This window comes from Limanda limanda, chromosome 11 (genome assembly GCF_963576545.1).
Source record: "Limanda limanda chromosome 11, fLimLim1.1, whole genome shotgun sequence".
In the NCBI taxonomy this organism is placed as follows: domain Eukaryota; kingdom Metazoa; phylum Chordata; class Actinopteri; order Pleuronectiformes; family Pleuronectidae; genus Limanda; species Limanda limanda.
Genome location: NC_083646.1, coordinates 14,557,389 through 14,574,437, shown reverse-complemented (window position 1 = coordinate 14,574,437; position 17,049 = coordinate 14,557,389). Strand labels below are relative to the sequence as shown.

At 41.8% G+C, this 17,049-nt stretch overlaps 1 protein-coding gene across 1 annotated transcript; it reads right to left on the bottom strand.

The window, feature by feature from the left end:
* Positions 1-14: 14 nt before the first annotated feature.
* jazf1b (JAZF zinc finger 1b) lies at positions 15-14,240 on the bottom strand. Its single transcript, XM_061081495.1, has 5 exons — positions 14,059-14,240; positions 5,423-5,495; positions 4,182-4,378; positions 2,951-3,120; positions 15-1,478 (listed from the first exon to the last, which is right to left on the bottom strand). Exons 1-5 carry the CDS (start codon positions 14,171-14,173, stop codon positions 1,302-1,304), a joined length of 732 nt encoding a protein of 243 aa, XP_060937478.1. The 5' UTR covers positions 14,174-14,240; the 3' UTR covers positions 15-1,301.
* Between the last annotated feature and the right edge of the window lie 2,809 nt (positions 14,241-17,049).

The window sequence follows — 17,049 nt, the reverse complement described above, 5'->3', positions numbered from 1 at the left end:
GGTTTATAGGCACACAGTAGAGGAACTTTTATTCTAAACGTAACAAAAGTTTACATGAAGCAGCTTTTTGAAGAAATACAGTACATCACCATCAGTTTCTCTGGTTTTGCCTTTTCATACAAGTTATATATGATTGGGATTTTTTTTCTTAACTCCAGAAACATATGAAAATATAATTTAATGCACTTAACACATGACAATACATTCACTGTACACTATATCAAAGACTTTCCTCCATACTGGCAGTACAATACTGTCACAACAGTTCCTTAACACTAACATCCATGCAGTGACGATGTTACCTAGTGGCTCATTATTCACAAATGAGCAATGTAGACGTTGCTCCTCAGCTCCGAAGGCGTTTCGCCTCGTTTCCATCTCGACTGAACACACACCAGAAACGAGAGATTGGGGAAAGAAAATGCTAATTTGTTGGCAACCTGTTACAAAAAGTGCTTGAATCCCTCACGGTAAAACAGCGAGGACGACTGCTTTCATCTTTAAGGAAGGTGAATAAGAGCTTCAGGAACAACGACACGCTGAGTTCTCATGATCCCATCAAACCGCATAAATACTATGAGAACACTTGGGCAGGACTGTGGTGCTGAAATGCTTTCAAACGTCACCTGAGATCATCCTCTGTTGCTCACACAAGTGTTTGCAGTAAAAACGGATGAGAAAATAAGGCTTGTAATACTTGTGATATGAAAAGAAGGGGACTGAACCCAACAACTGATTATTAACAGCAAACCTGATGGAGAATGAAACGTACAAATGTTGTGACACTACCCACATCCTGATTTTTCTCAATTGCCTCTGTCACATTTTTTTGGCTCGTACGAGACCGAGGCAAAGAAACGGCGCCTCATCTCTCCACAAACACGTTTCCATCTTTCCTTGGTTCCTTGTAACGTCGCGCTGCCTTTAAAGGCCGACGCCATCTACTGCACATGCAAGGCTACTTGTGACGTCGCGTGGCCATTCTCTGGCCTACATCCTTATCAATGAGCATCATTTGGAAAAACAATAACTGGACAAATGGCAGCGTAAATGTGCAAAATACAAAACTGAACTACTTAAGGATTGAATATACTGAATACAAAATAAGGATGAATAACAATAATAATACATTTACTCCATGCAATCAAAAATAGTGTCATATAAGAGAGCGATTGCCAGAGATGGGGGGGTAGGGGGTTTGAGGACGAGAGGAATGACGTGGAGTAAGAAACAGCCGCTGCTGGTGATGATGGTGCTGGGGAATGGCCTGAAGGAGAGACTGCTGGTCCCTGGGTGAGCCTCTACTGCTGCATCTTACGCATGATGTCAGTGGAGACGGGCGGGTGGAAGTTGATGGTGTGGTGGCGGAGACCCTGAGATGTCTTGTAGCTCTTCCCACACCGGCACTTGAAGGGCTTGCGCACCCTTATCTGGGTTCGGTGGCCGTTCTTGGCGTGATACTTGATCCCGTTCACATTCTGTAGCGAGGGAAAGGAAACAAGACGTCACTTTGTTGGACAACTATCGACCAAAATCATTCATCAGAGTTCGAGCGTTAATGTTCCATTAAATCAGCCTTCGCGTTTCTGGGAAGATTGTCAATGTGATTTTGAAACCTGCAGGGATTTTATTTTTAGCTACTGATAGGTGAGGCCTGTGTGAGGTTCTGATTAATACAAAGGTGTAGGGTTGCAAAGGGGCGGAAAGTGTCCGGTAAATTTCCGAAAACTTTCCGTGGGAAGTTAAGTTCGGGAATTTTGGAAATTTTGAGAAAAAAAGAAATGTATCCATCAATTGTAAAATATTTTTACAGACGATTCCAATTGTTTGGCTTACTATTTATATCTCCTGGATTGCATTAGTTTTTCCTTTTTAAACTGTTTTCTCATCTTATTCTATAGAACAATGCCACGTGCACTATCTCATGTGTGGAGACATTTACCCCCATCCAATGTAGAAGGAAACGTTGTGTACATTTGAAAATACTGTGCAAAGACCTATGTTAAGAATGACACAAAGATGCAGAAGCACATTAAGTCAAGTGCCCAACGTTTCCTCAGGGCTCAAATCAGCCTATGACAAAACAAAATGTTTATATTTATGTCTGTATATGACAAGGTAAATACAGTTAGTATAAATTACCCTCAACATTTCCTGTTAATTCCCATTAATTCCCGTTAATTCCCATGGAAAGTTTCCAAGTTTGAATATTCCCGGAATTTTTGCAACCCTACAAAGGTGTTGGACCGGATCAAGGTAACTCTTATGTGCAGGAAAGCCAGGTTCTTCCAGACCACACACAGACTTGGCTTCGTACACATTCGAGGGATTGTAACGCTGAACCAGAAAACATCCTTCGTTAAAAATAGCTGCCACAGTGGTGCAAGAAGGCTGTTGTCCAAATATCATACTGTGGCAGAAGGATCGGGGGTGCCCGCAGGCTTGTGTCGTGCACTGCGTCTCTTTCATCATTTTTGGGCAGAAGAAGTGGTCACCAATAAACATAAAGAGTGTAGAGAGGGGGAAATAAAAATGTTTTCTTGTTAAAATCCTATCTCGTTCTCCCCTCGAGCCGCCCACCGCCTCAGACTCAGTCATCGCCCATAACCCTGTCATTCACGTCAGCGATGCAATTTTCTCAGGCTGCACATAATTTATCCCAACCGCCACGCCAGATGTGAGTGGAAAATCCTGTAAAACTCCACATTGCTGAAGTGGACGAGATGTATGTATTTATGTTGTTGGAATGCTCGACTGAGAACCGTTTCCCAGTCAACAGCAGGGAATCCATTTTGACTTTACATTGTCATTAATGCGAGTAAACGGAATCACGCACCTCACACTTTGGACAACATGGATGTCTCAGGTCCTCGCGTGGCACGGTAAAAATACTTCACACTGTGGCGTTATGTCAAAGGGATTTAAATAAGAGGTGTGGAGTTGAACCTACCTTGTATCTCTTTTTACAGCCTGGCACCGGGCAGGCAAAAGGCTTCTCGTCTCCTCCGTTCATGCACATGGAGCTGAGGATGGATTCGGAGCTGATGGCGCTCTCTGTAGTCCACGATTCATCACTGTCCGACTCCTCAAAGTCCACGTCCTCTTCATCACACTCGCTACCTGTGGGAGGGTCAGAGACATCAAGTCAAACAAGTAGATGACTTAGGACGTCCACACCAGACGTGTGATAATACACAGGTCTCTTAAGAAGCTTGGATTTACTCGCGCTCTGTGACTCATCTCTGAAAACCCTTCGAGACCTTCGGGCGGACAAGCCTGTGTTCCCATAATTTTCATCCTTGTGTGTCACCGTGCTGATGCAACGACTCAAATATGCCAATCGTGAGAAAGAATTTATACATTTTATTGAGGTCTTTGGGTCAATTAGCTGCAATTGTTTTATCGGTTAGCTGAAGATGTTATGCCATAAAACTGCATATTTCACAAAACGAGGACATGAGCATTAGGGAAAAAAACATTGAAACACTGGAGGGAATCTGAGAAATTAAGTTTGAGAACGGTCCATGATTCTGTGGAGCTTGAATCTGGAGTTTAATTAGAAGGATGTTTTCTCACGCACAGCATTCATCCTTGGTTAATGGACAATATCTGTACAATAAAACGTCTAAGTATATGTTATTCATGAATATCAGTCCTCTTAACGTTAGTCACTGGGAAATCTGTCAGAATGTCTTTCTATCTCTGTCTAAGTTAAAGAAGTGTTAACAAGACAATTCTGGATCCACACCAAAGTTTAATGGATTCTTCCCTGACCAGTTACCCATCAAGCAGTTTTTGCAACATCTTGCTTATAAACAAACAAACAAACAAACAGACAAAGATGACAACAAAACCACCGAAAAAAAACCAGGATGGATAAATGAAGATTTCAGACATTAAACAGATTAGTTGAGTTCAGTTTCACTTAGTAAAACACAATAACATATAACGTATCTTTACCTCCCACAGTGAGTGAGCCACCCACTGTCTCCTAATGATCTCACAGGGGAAGACGCCCTGTTTTATTTTGTATTTTTATAATTTGAACCCTGAGGAGAACAACAGCTGTTTCTCCATTTCCATACTGTGAGGTAGTCGGATTGTCTTCAGTGCTCCGTCTGTATTCCACTGCAACTGAAGTCTGGACATACTCGAGGTGAGAGTGTGTTTTGGACGGTTACCTGTCGGCGTGCTGCTGCGGAAGGAGGAGGAAGGCGTGATGGGCGGGGTGACTGGAGGCGTGAGGTTTCCACTGGTGTGGCGAGGCGGAGTGGAAACGCTGCTGCGAGACAGACTTCCTGTCAGCGAGAGGGACAACTTGGGCTGCGCCTTCTTCTTCAGGGCGTCGTGTTCTCGCCGCGCAGCATCTGTCATGAACCTGGCATTGTGGGAAACAAGTCTGGTCAAGGTTGTTCTTTCCATTCAGTGACCTGCTCTGATGTTCAGAGAGCTCCAGCATTAAAGGTCTGCTACTGTAAAACACGTGCTTGGAAAAAAAGTATCATTGGCTCCCTTCCCATCAAAAAAAAACTTTCACCAAGGTTTATGATGGATAGTAAAGTCTTTGGTAAATGTCTATCATAAAAAATAAATGTTAACATAGACATTGTTACTGCTGAAGTGGAATTAACAAATTAAGCGATAACCACATCAAGATGTGTTTGCGAGGGCAGGGAGACAGTGGCAGACCTTCTTGTACACTGGCTTGTTGCGTAAGGCTTTTAAAAACCACTATTCCAGCACCATATCAAAGACGACTGGGATGAACCCAGTGCAATAAAAATAAACCCAGCCGGCAAACACTGAAGCAATTCATCGAAGCGATCCACCAGATGACATCTGACGTCGCTTGTAGTACCTAACAGGAACATTCGACATGGGAAGGAATACTCACTGATTCAGAGGACTCACTGATATTAAATATATCAGATTTTGGTATATTTACAATAAATCTATATCGCTCATGTTGCTGTGGCTCAGGAGGTAGAGCGGGTTGTCTATTAACCGGAAGGTCGGCGGTTTGATCCTAGTCTACCCCTGTACCAGATGCTGAAGTGTCCTTTGGAAAGATACTAAACACACAAATTGTCACCTTGATTGTGCCCCTTTGGACCCGATCTTTAATAAAGAAAGTTCTGCACATACTGTAGATGTTTGTGTGGATGGGTGAATAGAAAAAATGCACTATAAAGATATACAGAGCATTTATTGTTTGAGGGTCGTGGTGAGGCTAGAGCCAATCCCAGCTCACTATGTGTGTAAGGTGGGATACACCATGCACTACTTTTAGAGTCGTGTTTGGACTGTGAGGGGAAGGCAGAGCACCCAGAGAATAACCCAGCAGGACACAGGGAGAACATGCAAACTCAGGTTCAAATCCAGAGTTCAGCCATGAGTGAAACTGTCAGTATCTATTCTTTACCTGTTAATGTAGCTGAGGGCAACATATGTCGGCTGCTGCTGCTCCTGCTTCTCCAGAAGTCGGAGGTCTGTATCTGAGCAGGACAAAGAGACAGAGCAGGAGAATTAGACATTAAATATACCACAATAAAAACAAAGTTACAAGCCATTTTGTCTCAAAGTTTGCAGTTTTACATTTAGAGATGGGCGGTTCAACTTGTAGTCTTAGGATGAAACGCACACTAATCCAAAAATCCCCATGAACGTATCCCAACCAATCAGAAGTTTACAGTGACATGGATCCCTCACTGGCTTCTCATCCACAAACAGCAAACATTTCTGGTAGTTTCACATTAAAAGGACACATGCCATAATAAATCCCCTAATATGTATGATATTATATATAATCATACATCCACTAGGCCTTTATGTTGAAGTAAAACCTTTAGGAAACCTCCTGCATCAGATTACCAATGAATGTGTCGGCGTAGGTAAAGCCTAATAAAACTGATTTAGTGTAAGTAATGCAGTGTGTAGTACAGTTTGTTTAAATGCGCTGCACATGTACTGATGTCATGCTGTGTAGACTACGGTCACCACTGAGTGAAGTGACGCTGTAGGAGCTACACAATTTCCAGGCTAATGCTTTCTTTCCCTCATCGATCCCTGAGAACTACAATACTTTTATCTCAAATTCACAATAAGGAAATTAACACCTCCACCTCCCTCTATTTTTAATTTCCATTGCCCTTATTTTTGGAAAAGGCTGCTGTGCAGATGCCACATTTCTCCTACATGACCACACTTGACGCACACTGCGCTCCCCCACGCTGTGCACCAGACATTCATCTTGCTCAGCGGTGCTAAATGTACAACAATAGCCACATCTCCACACCCCGAGGAGAAGCAGGACCGACTTCAAACACTCGCCCCACTGCCGTCCATGTGGGAGAAGAGAGATGCCCCATAAAACAACAGTGTCTACCACATACCGGCTGAGTCTCCCTGTCTGCCTCTGACAGAGCTGTGAAAGACTGCTACCCCCAAGTGGTAAAAACTCACGCCTGTTTCCATCCGAAAGCTCACATGCCCGAGGCCACTTGTGACAACTGAGAGCTAAGTGATGCTTTTTCATAGCACAGTGACGGTGAGGCAGCTTTAACAAACTACAATGTTCAGCGAAAAAAGGAATAAAGTTCAGTACTAGTTAACACATTTTTTATTTTTTATTTCTTTAAAAAATTCAAATGGAAAGTGTAATTAAAGCTTTGGTTAAAGGGGTAAGCAACACCTTTGAGAGGCTGTAATAAAAGCCTGAGTCATGCTCAATTATCACTTACGCAGCGTTGGGCTTTGACTCCTCTTAGTTTGTTTTATGTTTGTTGGTCTGGTGCATAAAAACTAAGAACAGGTTTCCAATTAATTTCATGTGTGCAAAAGGAGAATTGAGAAGATTGTGGAGCTCTCTGCCTGAGGATGTCACATAGGAACTTTACAACAAATACTCTAATTATGTGTGCAGGGGAAAGACCAGGACAAAGGTGCATATCCAGGATACTTTCTTTTAATCACAGAAGGGGTATTCCTTTTTGCAGCTGCCCTCCAGCAACAATTCGGGCTAAAAACCTGTAACTATCACCAATGTGTAGCTGAGATCATCTGGATTCAGTAGATAATCAACAGTAGTGTGCTCTACTGAGAGTATTTTAACGTAAAATACGGATACAGACAAATCTATGGTTGGGTCAGATATTGAACTGACACCAAAACTCATAGTTCCAACAATAAATACAAGTTGGATACTTGTTGATGTATTTCCATAAGTTTATTTTTCCCTCTAGCTCCATTGTTTCACAATTAAGATTCTGTGAGTTCATTTCATTCACATCTTTCTTAACGGTTTCAACTTGATTTCATTTCTCCTTGGGAGGAGCCGAATACATTTTGTCATCTGGAAGCCATAATAACAAATCCATGTCGAGTGGAAGATGGACAAAAGCTTGAAGTGTTTGAAATACACCAGTGGGGTATATAAATTCAGGATGCAGACACACACACCTGTGCACACATAACCATGCATAAAGGAAACACACAGCGCAGACTGCACGCTGTATTTCAAGTGTCAGCTACCAGCTTGATTCAGTCATAGAGAAGGTGAAAGGTGACGCTGACCAGATAAACTCAAACCCAAACCACATTTAAGTATACACGAGAGAGCGCAGGTTTTAGAGGTCTAACAGAAATGGAAGTTGACAAACCGATGTCAGTGTGACTTTAACATTGGTGTCAAAAGACACAGGGCGTCATCCACTCAGAGGTTCAGGCCGAGCCACTTGGTTGAGGATGAAATAGTGGCAGCTTTACGACACTGGCAGGTACGTTGTAAGAACAGCTCTAATCTTAGCGCCTGCGGCTCAGGAGGTTTCTCTCAAGGCCTCAGTCGTAAGCAAGTGTTTCATTAACAGCGGATTAATCCCCAGTGAGAAGGATAGCACACCTCTCTCTCCTCCCCAGTTAAAGTCCTGGAAACAGCAAGTGGGAAAGACACACTCATAACGTCACTATTCCCCTGCCAGAGCGGAGACTACTCTGAGCTCTGTGTGCTGGTATGTGTGTGCGTGAGTGCACCAGAAATCCCTTCTAAGATCCCTAATGAGTCTCCAGAAGTGGAACGGCGGTCTGCTCACAGACCGCTCAAAGAGCATTGGATCAGTCTGTTCCCACACGCTGTAAATCACACACACCTCAAGTGGGGACTGGGGAGAAGGGGGCCTGCAGGGGCCAGTTCCCCCGGCAGACTTCTGCTATCCTTCTGGGGCCACCAGCAGTCAGGGACCTGGACGGAGGCGCCTTAAGTAGAGATGGGAACCCCTGTAATCATGCTACTCAGGTGGTCTACTTCGGTGGTCGACTATTAGAAGCCTTCTGAGAAGCAAACTTTGTGGTTTTTAATCCACCATCTCCAGTGCAGCACAGGCAAACAATCAGTTCCAAGCCCCAGGGACTGTTTACGTATAAGATGAGGAGTCAGGTATGGAAAAGCACAGAAGAATCCAATTCAAAACATGTATAATTAATTAGGTATAATAAGGCTTGTTGTATTTCGACTATGGATTTGATACTATATGGTTTCTACTTTCAGAAAGTTTCAATTGCAGTTAACAACCAGACCTCTGTAAAGGATAAAGATAAGCTGTAAAAAAAAGCCACAGGTTTTACTGTAGATATTGTAGAGCAGAGTAATCATTCATTGACACTGCACTTAGTCTTAAACACTTTCCATTAAGAAAAATGTTGACATTGAAGTTTATAACAAGAGTTTTGTGTTAGACGTGTTAGAAATGTGTTTCTTAACACCTTTGTTTAAACAAATCTGCTGAGCCTTAATAAGTCAGATTCACCTCACTGTCAGCGTGAAGCTACAGGATGAAGCATGTGAGTGTTTAGTGAGTGAGTCTGTATCAGTGCAGAAAACATGATGGCATCACATGTTCTCATTAGTGACGCTACGTCGGCCTTCAAGAGGAAACCGAGGGACGATCACACAACCAACCTTCCTAAGGCAACAGAGGAAGTGACGCCTGCTGCCCTCTCATAACGCCCTCCACGACCCTCTCTCTCCCTTACACACACACACACACACACACACACACACACACACACACACCAGACGCACAGCTCCCTCTCTCATTACCACCAGCGTCTGGCTCACCCATCCACCCTCATGGCCAAATGCACTGCAGGGTAGTGCGGAGTGGTGAGCATTATGGTGACATGTTTATGGCGGCTCTGAGCAGTGGGGGACATTACCAGGAGTGGTGGCACAGGTAATTCATTACGATGTGACCTCTGAGGAGGAAATGAAACAGAGTCGAGCTCCATGTGTAAGCTGCCTTTGCAGGTTACTGAAAAAACATGGGGCAGTTAAAAGTGATCTATCGTAAATAAATCCAGCACGGACAGCGGACCTAAAAATATACACACACACCCGCACCGCTTCGTACACACGTCCACAAAGACACGTTTGTACAAATGCACAGATAAACAGGCACATACAAATATACACACATTCATTGCTGCTCAATGCATCTGTATACTTACTTACAACTTTATTGGTTTTGAATACTCTGATAATGAATCAGTTTATGTGCAAAATGTCACGACATGGTGAGTTTCTCAAATCCTAAGAAAACAGAATAAACTGCTTGTTTCCTCTGACCAAGAGTCACAGACCTGAAGATATTCAGTTTGTGATAATTTGAAACAGAGACAAGCTGGAAAGTGGCAGAGCTTGAACTATGAATGTTTGGCACATTTTCTTTATAAAAATGATTAAACAATAACTTAATAATTGAAAGTGTTGCAGATTAATTTTCTGTTGTTTGAATAACTCGTGAAAATAGGCTAACCTTCATTTTTCAACATAAATACCAGTGTTTTAACACTGATAGTCAGTTGTTTACCATTTCTGAAAGGCTACCACACAAGTTAAAGGAGGTGAAACATCGATCCTCAGGACCAAACTTATTTCTGAAAGTCCGAGAATTAAATGAATTCATTCAGATTTCAAATGAAGGGTAAAATCTATAAAAAAAGTCATGAAAAGTAACCAATAAATCGCGGTCTGGTTCAGTTTTTTGCTTTTACACACTGATTTATGTACAGTAGCTGTGAGAACTCCTCAGATCAGCAGCATTTGACATGGGACGACAGCAAGAGCACCGAAATGTAATACATCCAAGCCAAAAAAATATCCCGTTCGCTCTACATTAAACTACACTCCCATGTTGGGCTAAGTCGACACGGGCTGTGAATTATCTCCTCTAAGAAATATTTTATTGGGTACGGCAGCTCCTCGTGTTGCAGCCACCGCACAGGAACAGGAGCGCTGGTGTCAGGGAAAACGGGGAAATGTAATTAGGCCCACCAGGTGCACAGATCAGGAAACTAGTTACTGCTTCCCAAATTTATTACTTCCCCGCAGATTTTGAGGGGTGCGTACCCAAAACCTCCTAACTGGGCCTTCATTGAGGATTAGCAACAAACACAGCCATTGTTACAGGGCCTCACACCCATACTCTCACAGGTCTAAATAACACAGTCGCCATTTGCTTCTGGGCCACAGGGGCCTGGTCGCTCGGTGACAGGGTAAACATCTCAGTAGCTGTGTGTGTGTGCAGTTTAACACGCCACGCAAGAATACCAGAGCATGAGCAGATCTCACAGGCTAAACAACATGACTTAGATTCCGTGTTACAACTTTCCTCTGTTCCTTTTTTTGGGGGCTTATTAGCTTCTGTTCTCTTAAAGTCTATGTGGACCACCCAGCACCTTAACTGTGCTGTCAGGACGATGGAGGAAACAATACCTGATCCATTATGAGTTTGTTTTCTAATTAATGTGGGCTCAATAAGATTTTTATATTGAATTCAAACTTTAAAGAAAAGTACAACCTTTCGAACACATTCCTTTTTAGGTAAATGTGTATGAGAATATATATAACAATTATATATTGCACTCTTATTTACCTGGGCATTAAAACAATATTGGTGATTATTGCAATGAATTTTTCTTCAACAGCAATATGACAAATATACTTTGATATATTGATTATTAATTTTTTCAACAAAGGTGGGAGGAGGTGTAAAACATAGTTGTTCGACCTAAGATTAATAAAATGTTTCTGTTTATCTCGGCTCTTAAAGCAGATTTTGAAACCACAACCTTCACTCGATAGCCAAAATCCGTCTTTAACCTTCAATATTGACTGATGTGAAAATATCTTGATATAATTATTGACCATATCATCCAGTCAGAGTATCCTTAATATTATCAATTATCTCTCTTAATAAATAACCACTTCTGTTTTTCAAAAAAATGTTCACGTATCGGACAAGCCCTTTGGCTGGTTACCGTATGATACAATACACTGTGTTAATATCAAGGAGCTGAGATTTGGTTTGTAATAGCAACGGTTATCTTTTATTGTACACACCAAGCATCCCAACAACGCTCCCTCAACCCACAGCAGAGCAGCGCCACCCCTTGTTCACAGGTCTGAACAGCAGGCCGGCTCAGGGGGAAAAACAGGGACAAGAATGTGTTCTTGTTTTCCAGGCGCCTAATTATAAAGGAGAGCGTGCTTTAAGCAGCAGGCCACCAGATGAGGAGGAAGACAGGCCAAATCAAGCACTCTCTCTGTAATTATGCTTCACAGGCACTTGGCATCACGCGCAAGATTTCGCACTCCTCAGAGTGGGCACGGGAGAGCGGACGGAGGAGGAGGGGGACGGCAGAGTTTTTCCACCCTGGGCCAACTAATTGGCTCATTATTCCCCAATAAGTCATTTGGAAGGATTTTTTTCCCAAGGCTAACACCTCGGACACATGCTCAGCACACAATCAGAGGGCAGAGGATATTAAAGCCAGTCAAGCAACAAACAAGAACAACAGAGACAGCTGGGCCTTGTCAGCTTCAATAATAAAAGTCTGAAATATAAGATTAGGAAACAGATGTAGGAGCTGAACGACTGTCAGACTGTGAGGAGGGAACTTAATTTGTACACTAAACTTACTAGTTCAAAGATTTAAATACTTTAGGACTTAGATTATTAAAAAAATATATAATGTGGATGATATATCACATCATGTTAATAATAAAACTTTCTGAGCGACTTCTTTAAACACATGGATTTAGTAATAGTATAGTATGGAGGACCAAAACAGGCAATAAATTAGTAAACAAATAAAGTGAGACATACATTTCAATATACGGTATAAGCTATACCAATTTACTATTTTGATCATTTATATATTTAATAATAAAGTAAATATTGCTATAAACACATAACCAGAAATTAGAACCCTTGAAGAAAGCCATGATGTAAACTAAGAAATGTCACATCAATGAGTGAATAAAAACATAACTTTACACCTGTGCACAGAGGGGACATCAATAAGTGTGATGTGAGCACATGAGTTCCTTTTAAATTGTTCACATGATCACATGGAATAGACCAACTTTGTTTCACTTAATTTAGTTAATTAACGACAATTTACTGGTGCTCTGATTAAATGAACACTATCTCCACTTTACTATCAAGTGCCACACAAGTTTCTCAAACAGAAGTCATAAAAATATCTCCTAAAGCAGCTGAGGCAAAAAACTGTGGTTTGATCCATAAACGTTTCTAATATCTACACGGGCAGTGATTGTTATTGTATTTCCCCACATGAGCTAGAGGTGGTGCTGTTTATTATGTTACAACTTGATGTGCACTTATCATCATCTTTGAGCTGCTAGTATAATAAAGTGAGTTCAGTATGTTACCAGCTGCTCTAAGTTTACTTTGAAACCATTTTTGACCATGTTGCACTCCAGTTCATGACGTGAGATCACATCACCATGGTGACCAACACAGTCTCTAATGAATTTCTCGAGGAGTTATTTATGGTAATTTATTCCAACCAGTGACACACATCTGTCTTATCAGTGTCTCTCTTTTTCAAATCTACATCCATATGATCCACGTTAAGTAATGTAATACAGCCAGTTATCATGAATTTGTGGGGAAAAACACAGTGTATACACTGATCTCCAGAGTGATTGTCTGTTGTCATTTAACAGACAACACAAATGAATAAAACAGGGGCATGTTGGTATTGGACATGTTTGGGTTTTATGTATAAACATCCACATATGAGCATAAACTACATGTGTAACTTCAATTTTGAACCAAATTCCAAATTTGGGTGGTAAGTAAATCCAATTCGGCCAATTGAAAAACAATAACAAGGAAAAACACTAGTTTTTCAGTAGTATTGATAACAAGTAATTCTCACAAAGAATAAGCTCTGTCCATCGATCTATTGATCAAGATCTTATTTCATATTAAATTCTTACGATGTATATATAAGTTTTTTTTAAGTGTACTGCATTTTGAAGTTAAAGTTACTAAATTAATATCAACAAAACAGATTTTAAAATAACAGCTAAAGCTGTGCCCAGTATAAGATTGTAAAACTCTTAAAAACTACCTTGACTGGACCCAAATCTACAATTACAAGATGCAACAATACGCGTTGTTAGAGATTTAAGGCCACGAAGGCTTAAACTGAGCTGTATTCTCATTGTGAATGAGTTGCAGCTGGAGTTGATCCAGGTGAGAGTTGAACCCCTGGGACCTCGGTGGGTGAAACCTGCAGTGACTCGGTACCGGATGCTGCGGTGCTCGCTGTTAATTAACTCTGCTCTGGGGCCGATGACGCGTATCGATCATTGATTAGTTCCCCTGATCGGCCGGTGCGGGCGGTAACTTCAATCACGACGGAGGTCCCTCGGAGGTTCCCCGGCGGTTCCTCGGCGGTTCCTCGGCGGTTCCCCGGTGGTTCCTCGGCGGTTCCTCGGCGGTTCCCCGGTGGTTCCTCGGCGGTTCCCCGGTGTCTCAGCCGTTGGAGGCTGGACGGTGAACCGGCGCGGACACGGAGACGCGGGCGGCGGAACCCGCACCGCGATGTGTGCCCAGGCGGATCCGCCGCCACCACACCTAGCAACAGGGTTGTCAGGACGCAGGAAGTAACTCGCTAGCTCGCTAACTTAGCCGCTGTATGCTAACCTCAAAGCTCGGCCATTGCAGCCCGTGGCGTGTCGGCTCTTACCGATGTGGTTGTCCTCGATGTGCACGATGAGCTCGGCCAGAGAGTCGAAGTGGAGTCCGCAGCCCCCGAACCTGCAAGCGTTGGAAAAGAAAGAAGCAGCGGCGATGCCTGTCATGGTCGCGGCTGCATTGGAAGAGGAGGCAGGCGGCGGAGCAGCGGCAGCGGCGGGGGGCAGCAGCAGCGGGAGGACAGCGGTGCGAACAGCTGGAGCGGCGGGGGCGGTGCGGGGGGAGGGAGAGCCACGCACACCGGAAGTCGAGCTCAGCGAGGTTTGGCCTCCGTTAGAAAAGCATCCAGTGTTTACACGAAGCAGGCAGCTCCACAAACAGACACTGATCTCATCACTGTGAACTCGTGGATTTAGAATTTTGTATTTAATAATCCACAAATCATGTTAAAAAAATAAAGTATGTTTCGTCCAAAAAATTAACACTGTGAATAAAGGTTAAAGGATCAGGAGAGTTCACCCAAAGTTCGCACAAAAGGAAAATTCACAACATACCTACTCACCAGTTTGCAGATGGAGGGGTGGGTGAAGTGTTTGAAGCTTAAAATCATAATTTATAATCATAATGGTGTATAATGAAGTGCATTTGCACCTCTTACAAAGCTGTAACTAGAAAACACCTTTTTGTTTTATTAATCATTTTTATTCTAAACTGAGAATGTTTTGGAAAAACATTTTAAGTACCTTGGCAAAATCTCTAACAACAACTGTGTATTTTCAGGCAGCTTCCCCACAAATTACCTTAGTTTGAATAAGTCGTCGTTTTAATTGTAAAGCTTTGAGGTTGTTGTTGGCCTTTTTGTAATTTAGTCTAACTTGACATGTGTAGTTTGTGCACAGTTGGCAGGATGGAGGAGTAATGGCATAATACAAGTATTATTGAATATAACACTGTACTAGGCATATTGTGGCCACAGTGTGGCAGTGTTGACCAGTAGATAAATATAAGCCATGATTGTGTTCATTAATGCAAAGTTCTGTTATAACTATTACAAACTTTTCTGTAGCACAATTCAGAAAGCAACTTAGTGCTCAGACAGAGCAGTGACGAACTGATTTGAAATACACAATGTGTCAAGTTTCTCTCTGATGTAATTTTTAAATGGTATTAGTATCATCAGGATCAGTTTATCTATCGCAGGCCGCTGTGTAATTTGACTCATACTCATACCTACGTCAACATTTGATGTATGAGATGCTCACACTAAAAAATTGACAATTTCTGAGTTCAGCTAAGTTTCAATCACTTGTGTGTGTGTGTGTGTGCAGTTTTTATCGAAAGTACTTACACAATAGCAACATTATTATTATTAACTAAATTGGCCTTTGTCTTTTCATCTCTTTTCAGTGGAGGAGAGGGATCGATGCCGTCACTTGCAAGACAAAAATAAATATCTGTGCACAATATGCAGGTAAGAATACTTAACACTAGTATGTAAAAAGTGAAAATGAATCTTGTTTGCATCTGTGGAAATGTAGAATCTGTTTTAGAGCTCTTGAGCCAGAAATCCTGTTAGAAAATACATAATTACAGTAAAATGATTTATTAACTTTCCTTGAGTTGTTTTCTTTTTGCGTTTATTGACTTTGAGTTTTTGCCTGGTGATGGTGTAATGGTTCATCACTGTGCCCAACCCATTTGGAGATCAAGCACCGCAATGATGTTAGGAACTATTTTTCCAGTTGTGCTGAAAACACAGTGGGAAAATAACTTTTAAAACATTACATCACAGACAACTGCTTGTCTGAGGAAGCTGCTTGCATAGCCTGTCCTCAGTTCTTTATTGATGACTTTGTTTGATGAGCATAGCTGCAACTGTAGAATTTGTTGTAGCCCATAAATGCAGATGACTTAATAGATTTATCTGTAATTTTCTACAGTAGCGATTATGTTTGATAGGTTGTTGAGCCCCAATGTGGAAACACATGCAGTAAAAATATTTCACAGCTGCTGGTACGTGACCAAACCCTCTTGTACTCTGTGAACTATCCAAGAAGTTTGAGCAAACTAAAAGGAGAATTTTCTCACTGTTAGATAGTTACATGGAACCCCACATATTATTGCTGTAAAGAAAAACATCTGACTCTACTCTAACTTATTGAGTTTAAATATTCTGAAAGGTTTTGCGAGCCCAGGTAAATTATATAGAAGGCAATTATAGAACACAGCTTGACAAATGTATCCAAACAAAATCGTCCATAAAATTTAGTAAAATTAATTCTAAGCATTAAGTTATATCATTCATTTATATGACACTTTTCAAAACCCAGCTCTGACATTTATAAATGTGCTTAATAATCCAGTTTGAGCACAGATGCTGAGCGCAGACAACGTCATCCGACACTGTTATAAATCTCAAGATCCATCGCACAGGCAGAACCATTCACCAGCCACCTAATGTAGATGTCACCTGGTTGAGTGTTTGGGTGCAGGAATGTCACCAGGGTTATCTCCAGGAGACCTCGCAGCACATGCAGTATGTTCTGTTGCATTAGGCTCTCAGCTCAATCACATCGCTCAACACTGGACCCATTCTCTTTGACTTGTTGAGGTTTTGTACTGCTAACATGAAGTAACACAACATTTCATCCCTACAGGCACATTCATCTCTGCTTAACATATGGTTATGCAGGTAAGAGAGTTTAAAAATTTTCTTTTTCTGATAATTATGCAAAGTAAAATATTTCTAAAGACGTTTCATATTTTGTTCAGAAAACCTTTATGACACTTTTGTTATTAAGCCTCCTTCACCTTTTTTGCAACTGCCGCAACAAAGCATACTCCGAGCTGCTAATCTTCCCAAGGTGATCTTACACAAAAGCGCCGCACAAAGGCATAATAATAAAAGGTTTAGTATAATATAGATCAAATCTGTTTTAGTGTGGGTCACTGACCCAAACTGTATCGGCTCTTTCCAACCTTAATAGTCTGCTCCTCTGGGAGCATAGTGTTTGGATTGGTTGGAAAATATATTGGCAATAAA